Here is a 7,738-nt window from a genome sequence, read left to right on the forward strand (position 1 = left end):
AGACCAGTCTGGGCAATTTGACGAGGCCTCATCTCTACAATAAATCAAAAATTATCCGGGTGCATCAGTGTGTGCCTGTTGTTCCAGCCACTTGGAAGGCTGAGGCAAAAGTATTGCCAGAGCGCAGCAGGTCGACTCTGTGGGTGGCCATGAACATGCCACTGTACTCCAGCCTGGGTGACAGTGAGACTCTGACTCAAAAACAAACAAACAAACAAGTCCTACTTGCAAGATTGCCCTGGGCCAGCATCTGGGAACTTGCATTTCAGGAGGATTCCCATTTTCCCTGATAAGAAAGATTGACTGTGCCTAAACTGTTTGCAAACAATGTGGTTTATGTTGAACCGCCTCCTTTTCTTCTGGGAGTCTGAGATCTTCATACATGCTAGGAAAAGGGTGCCCACCTGACCAGCCCTCAGTAAAATTCTTGGGCACTGAGTTCCCAATGGGCTTCTCTGATAGGCAACATTTCACACATGCTGTCGCAATGTGTGGTGGAGGAATTAGCCACATCCTGTATGATTCCACTGGGAGAGGACTTTGGAAGCTTGTGCCTGGTTTCTTCTGAGCTTCACCTCTTGTGCCTTTTCCTTTTGCCAATTTGCTTTGTCTTGTTTGCTGTAATAAATCACGGTTATTAGTACAACAATATGCTGAGTCCTGTGAGCTCTAGCAAATTACTCAACTTAAGGGTGGTCTTGGGGGCCCCTGTCACAGCCATCCTGCTACATGGGATCACTGTCATCATTTGTGTATTCTGTATTTCCTCCAAATTGATTTTTCTGTTTTTCTGTTTTTGTCTCTACCCTCCATGTCAGAAGTTTTCCCCTGTGGCTGTTAACCCCTAGCTTTTTGCTCACAGCTAAGAGGGCAGATACCTACAAGGCAGCCTCTGGGTACATAGTGAGCCTCTCAGTTCTGAGTTTTGTCATCAGGTCTGAGTGGGTCATTGGTGGAAAACCTCAAGGTTAGTATCTACAGGTCTTTCCCAATTCCCTGCCTGGAGGATTGGGGGCGGAGGAGATCAACATCTGGCCTGTCACAGTCTGAATGTCAACATGTAAAAAGGGGCTGGGTTTTTGATTAAGCAGTTAGGGAGCCTTTGAGTATGGCTCAAATGCCCTCAATTGTCCCTCAATCCAGAGACTCTCTCCATTCAGAGACACAACTTTATAGGACCCCCTTTCTCAGTTTTCTTTCTTTTTACAGTCTCCCCCATATTCTTCAGCTCCTATGGGGTCACCTTCCTTGTCCTCTGACTGGACAGGTGTAGCTTTTGTGTTCCCACTCTCACATGCACTTTGTGCAACTGGGTCTGCTTCTGAGGACAAGTGGCGTGAAGACACCCCAAGAAAAAAACAGCAGTGGGGGTTCTGCACACACTCTGTGGATCAAAAGTCCTCTGGTCAGAGATAATTCCATTCTCTCAGATTATTCTGGAGCTTGCCTTGCTGCTGCTGCCACCCACCAGATCGTAGCTTTGACCTGAACTTTCCTTATGGCAGGGCCAGAAGGGGAGAACAACAAGGGATTTCCCCCTACCTTGTCTCCCACTCCTTGGACCAGGAAGAGAGGGCCTCTTTTAGCACTCTGTCTGTTCATGCCTGGCACATACTTCTGGGATTCAGGCTTCATTTGAGTCCAGTCTGGGACCGGAAGAAAACAAAATCCAGGAAACTCATGGCTATGTTGGCCGTACTTCAAAGGTAGTCTGCTCCTCTACTGTGATCACCAACTTTTACTTTTTAGAGTCTTCAGATAGCTACTTCATGAACTCTGTCTAAGTGTTTAGTTGCATTCACTGGCAGAGGCAGGTGGGGTGTACTCACTACATTTAACCAGATTTGAAAACTCTTCTTTTGTTATTTATATACAGATGTTCTTTTTACATTCTGGATACAAGTCCTTGGTCAGGTACTGAGTACATTTCGGCTGTTCTGACAAAAATAACATAAACTGGGTGGCTTATAAGTGACAGAGATTTGTTGCTCACAGCTCTGGAGGCCGGGAAGTCCAAGATCAAGGCCCCAGCAGACTCAGTGTCTGGCGAGGGCCCGTGTCCTCATGGGTCGTGCCTCTCAGCTGGGTCCTCACGTGGCAGATGGGGTGTGCTGGCTCTCGGAGGTCCCTCTCATTTGGGTGCTAATCCCACCTATGAGGTGGATCCCCCTGACCTAATCATCACCCAAAGGCCTCACCTTCTAATACTAGCACACTGAGGAATAGGCTTTGACATATGAATTATTCTAGAGAAACACAAACACTCAGACCACAGCGCGCGCGCGCACACACACACACACACACACACACACACACCAGGGGTGCCAAAAATGTATACACATTTTAAAAGATGTTATCTATGTATTTTAGTTTGCATAATCAGAAGTGTCTGGATGCTGATGGTAACCACTTTGAGCACCTCTTATAATTAATTGCAGAAGTCAAATGTGACTTGTATTCATCTTTTGTTATTGGTATATATTGAGTATTACAATTTTATTTTATTTTTAAATTTATTTTTATTTTGTTTGAGTTGGAGTCTCACTCTGTCGCCCAGACTGGAGCGCAGTGGCTGCTCCCGGCCACCGCAGCCTTGCCTGCTGGGCTCTGGTGATCCTTCCGCCTCAGCCTTCCGAGTAGCTGGAATTACAGGCATGCGCTACCACGCCCGGCTGATTTTTTGATTTATTGTAGAGATGAGGTCTTGCTGCCCAGGGGGATCTCGAACCCGCGGGCTCAGGCAATCCACTCACCTCAGCCTCCCAAAGGCGTGGGATTACAGGCTGAGCCACCGAGACTGGCGAGTATTGCAATTTTAATACAGTTTTTGCCTTTCTTAAAATATGTATACATTTTTTGGCACCCTCTGTGGTGTTTGTGTGTGTGTGTGTACTATTTTCTGATACTCTGGGACTTGACTTTCATGTTCTTGATAGTGTCTTTGATGAAGTATAATTTATCAACTTTTTCTATTATCCTTAGCTTTTTGTGACCTAGCTAATCTTTGCTAACCCCAATTTCATGAATATATTCTCCTATGTTTTATTTTAGAAGATGTAATAATTTAACCTTTTATGTTTAGGTCTATGTTGCATTGTCCTGTCCTAGAAAATACTATATTTCTCACCTTAGGTCTTCTTGAATTTCTTTCTGCAATGGTTTTGTAATTGTCAGCTTTCACTTTATTCCTACTTTCTGACTTTTTTTTTTGCTATTGTTTATGGTAGTTTTAAAATTACATTTTAAGACCATTCATTGCTAGTAAATATCTGATTATCCTAATATCTTATGCCTTGGTGCATCTGATTTCATGAATAGTACCTTTTTCTTTAGGTGTTCTGTAGTTTTTACTGTGACCTCATGTTTAATGCATCTTTCTTGGTGGAAATTCTTTGAGGCCTAGGTTCAAAGTTAATTCCTCCAGAGGTAGTTTGTAATCTCTGCCAGGTACCTGGGAGCATGGCCAATTCAGGACTATTTTAAAATAAATGATCAGTTTCAGTGTAAAATAGTACATTTGGAGCGTAAATTCAGACCACATACTTGTGTAAGTCTTAGTTTGTAATTATAAAATCTTAGCATCATGGTCAAAATTTCCTGCTTTGTGACTCAGCACAACTTGGCTCTTCCTTTCCATCTTGTTCTCCATGCCTTCTGAGGCTCTCTTCTACCTCCTCTTGGCACTTTCAGCTTGGTTACCTATTGCTGTGCAAAACAGGAGCTTATACCCTCCAGGTATATGTCCGGAAAATAGGGATGTCTTTCTTTTTCTTTTTTTTTTTTTGAGTTGGAGTCTCACTCTGTCGCCCAGTCTGGAGTGCAGTGGACGCTCCCAGCCACCGCAGCATCGACCTGCTGGGCCCCGGTGATCCTTCTGCCTCAGCCTTCCAAGTACCCGGAGCTACAGGCGCTCGCTACCACGCCCGGTTAAGTTTTTGACTTTTTGTGGAGATGAGGTCTCGCCAAGTTGCCCAGGCAGGTCTCGAACCCGCGGGCTCAGGCAATCCACTTGCCTCGGCCTCCCAAAGTGCTGGGATTACAGGCTTGTGCCACTGCACCCAGCTTTTTGATTTCTTGTCGAGATAAGGTCTCACTGTGTTAACTAGGCTGGTCTCAAACTTCTGGGCTCAAACAGTCCTCCCGCCCTGGCATCCCAAAGTATTGGGACTACAGGGATGAGCCTGTCCCTGGCCTCATGTGTCTTTTTTCACATCTGTATTTCTAGTTCCTATCCCAAGGCTGGGCCCAGGAAATGCCAAGGGAAGGGCCTGTAGTTCCATCTACTTGGAAGGCTGAGGCAGAAGGAACGCTGGAGTCCAGGAGGTCAACGCTGGGGTGGCCATGAGGATGCCACTGCACTCCAGCCTGGGCGACGGAGCGAGACTTCAACTAAAAAAAAAAAGTTAGCCAGGAGGGGTGGCACACACCTGTAGTTTCAGCTACCCAGGAGGCTGAGGTGGGAGGATTGCTTGAGCCCAGGTGTTAGAGACTGCAGTGAGCTGTGATCACGTCACTGCACTCCAGCCTGGGTGGCTGAGTGAGATCCCTAAAAACAAACAAACAAGCAAAAAACCACATGGCCTATCTTCATGGCACTCACAGTTTGCAAGGAAAAAATGACTAATATTTACTGAGCCTTTACTTCATGCCAGCCACCATCTTGGTGCTTTCATGTACGTGATGTCATACAGTCCTGGTAACAACTTTGCGTAGTCGGCTCTCTCATGGGTCTATTGTGGTTGAGGAAACCCATGCTCCAGAGGCTGCAGGTGGCCAGAATGGCACTGGGGTTTGAGCTTCTCATGCAGGGAGCTTCCCTTTGCTAGAGGTGGGTGGCTGCCATTGCATCTGACTGACCTGCTATGGCCTTCCTCTCTTATAGAGGCTGTGCGTGCCCGTGTACTGCAAGTACCAGTTCCATAAGACTCCGGTTCACAGGACTGAGGGGGCACCCCATGGAACCCACATTTGCTTGCAAGACATCAATGTCATCTTCCTTGGGGCGATTCACCCCAGTGACCTGAGGGAATACCTGGAGGGCCCCCCTATGGTGGTAGAAGTTCATGACCGGGACCGCAAGTCAGAAGAGTATTCTCGGAAGCCCACACTGTTTGGGGAGGATCCCCTGGATTCATACCTCAATTTCCAGGCCCTCATCTCTCCCAGAGACACAGAGAACAACCCATTTGAATCCCAGAATAAGATATGGGACCCTTATGGGGTTGCCCGGGTCAGTTTTGCTGACCTCCTCCTCGGCCACAAGTACTTGAACCTGGTTGTCCCCATCCACAGCTGTGAGGTTAAGCCCACACACTGTGTCCAGGACAGCAGGAGCAGGAAGGTTATGGCGTTTCAGGTCCCCAGAGATGGCCGCCAGCACGGCCCAATGCCCATGGGCAGCTACCTAGAGGCTAACTCCCTGCTCAAGCTGCGAGTGGACATCACAGTGCCCCTGACGCCCAGTGCCAGAACCACTGATCCAGACCTCGGGGGTACCCAGTTTGGCCGCGTTGTCTTCATCTTCGACTCCAAGAAACTCTTCCTGCTACACAGCCTGCTGCAGGATCTCACCACAATCAATGCCAAGGCCCTCGATCTAGACTCCTACCCCCTCAGGACCATCCAGCAGATCTTGTCAGCCTTCAAGATGCGCGTGAAGATCCAGGAACAGCAGCACCTAGATGTGCTCACTGGCTTCCACCTGCTGGACGGGAAGACCCACCTCTTTGTTCTGGAAGGCCTGGCTGATCAAGGCTTGAGGCGGCTGTGGGAGAGCCAACAAAGCTGGTAGGTAGTTTGTTTTGCATTTCACGTCAAAGTGATGGCATCTGAATGCTGAGGAAGTGGCGAGGCCTTTCAAAGCCAATCCCGGGCTCGGTGTCATCTATGAGAGGGAGAGGTTGATTTCATTCCTCTCAGGGTTTATCATAAGGTACATACCAAGGCTTAGTGGTTGGGCTTGAGAACAGGAAGAGCTGACTGCCTTTGCTGCAGTGAAGAATTTCGGGGTATATGAGTGGATAGTTCAGGAAAATGAGTTCTGTCTTCAGACATCTGAGCCCAGGGCTACCTTGGCTAGCTGGGAGCAGAACAATCTGTGTTAGATTTCAACTCAGCCCAAGGAAGATTACTTTGAAAGTAGAGGGGCTGCCTAGGCCCCAGGAAGTGCCCGTCCATGGAGGCCTTCAGGAACACCCAGGTGGCCACTCTGCTGGGACATCGTAAAGGCAATGAAAGGGTCCTATTTTGGGCTGGAGCAGGTAGCCTTTCATGGTTCTTCCATCCCTTAGTTTTGGTGACACGATAATTCTCCTTTCCTTTCCCAGTCTACAGGTATCCTAGTTTGGGTAAATAGGATCTCTCTCCTTTAGTCTGGAGGGCCCCTATCTGTTCTCAGAGTTCAGATGCCCTAGGGCCCACATGCTAACAGCGGGGAGTTCAGAAATTGAGGCTTTCCACCCAGGAGGGGATTGCAATTCTGTGGGGGCCTAACTTGATATGCTGATGGGCCAAGAGGCACCAGGAGAAGCCAGCCTTATGTCTAGTTATATGCCCAGGAGAATGGAAAACATACATCCATACAAAAGCTTGTATGTGAATGTTTATAGCAGCATTATGTATAATAATAATTAAAAGGTAGAAACAACTCAAATGTCTATCAACTGATTGAAGAATGTGGTATGTCCATACAGTAGAATATTATTTGGCATAAAAAGAAATGAAATGCTGATACACATACATTAACATATGCTAAGTCAAAGAAGCCAGACACAAAAGTTCACACACATAACGTATGATTCCATATATATGAATCTTCCAGAAGAGGCAAATCCATGGAGATAAGTAGGTCAATGGTTGCCAAGGATAACCACTTAGGGGGTGGGTAAAAGAGAAGTGGGGAACCACTGCTAATGGGTTTAGAGTTTCTTTTAGGACAGGTAAACGCTATCTAGGTTGAGATAACATTAGTAGCTTAGCTGCACAACATTGGGAATATACTAAACACCACTCAGTTGTGCACTTTAAAATGTTAAATTTTATGGTATGTAGAAAAGGATTTGACCTTACCCAAGAGAGGGCTGGGCTTTGCCCTTGACTTCTGGGAGTTGATCTATGTCACACCCGGTAGGAGTATCTTTGTTTAGGGTGGGGACTGGCTGCACCTGATAGTCATAAGATGGAGGCTGGAATTGCCAAAAAGGTCAACAAGGTAATTTAGGGTGAGAGCTTTGCATCTTGCAGAATTCATTGATCTGGAGACTGAGTTCAGCCATGTAGGCAATCAGCCAACCATGCCCTCTACATAATGGAGGCCCCATAAAAACTCTGAACATGAAGACTAGGGAGAGCTTCCCTGGTTGGCAGTATTCTTGCATGTTGTCACTTATCAATATCATAAGGGCAGCATGTCCTGATTCCATGAGGAAAGGACAGTGGAAGTGTTTGGAACCATCCTGGGCCTGTCCTATGTGTTTCTTCCCTTGATTGATTTTAATTTGCATTCTTTCCTAGCAGTAAACCATAATTGTGAGTATAACATCCTTCAGTGGATTCTGTGAGCCCTTCTGGTGTATTATCAAATCTGAGGGTGGTCTTAGGACCCTCTTGAACTTTCAGTTGGTGTCAGAAGTAACGGGAATTGGCTGGGTGCAGTGGCTCATGCCTATAATCCCAGTACTTTGAGAGGCCGAGGTGAGAGGATTGCCTGAGTTCACCAGTTTGAGACCAATTTTTGAAT

At 46.8% G+C, this 7,738-nt stretch overlaps 1 protein-coding gene across 1 annotated transcript in view; it reads left to right on the forward strand.

Annotated features, from left to right (window-relative positions):
* Nucleotides 1–5,310, forward strand: part of KIAA1257 (KIAA1257 ortholog) — a 35,077-nt gene extending 29,767 nt beyond the window's left edge. Inside the window, exon 8 of the mRNA XM_008066485.2 lies at nt 4,883–5,310. Coding sequence (XP_008064676.1) covers nt 4,883–4,923 — 41 coding nt within the window. The 3' untranslated portion in view covers nt 4,924–5,310. The remainder of the gene's footprint in view (nt 1–4,882) is intronic.
* Nucleotides 5,311–7,738: the final 2,428 nt, after the last annotated feature.

Source organism: Carlito syrichta, unplaced genomic scaffold (genome assembly GCF_000164805.1).
Source record: "Carlito syrichta isolate Samal-C Ts95f unplaced genomic scaffold, Tarsius_syrichta-2.0.1 Scaffold308955, whole genome shotgun sequence".
NCBI classification, from domain to species: domain Eukaryota; kingdom Metazoa; phylum Chordata; class Mammalia; order Primates; family Tarsiidae; genus Carlito; species Carlito syrichta.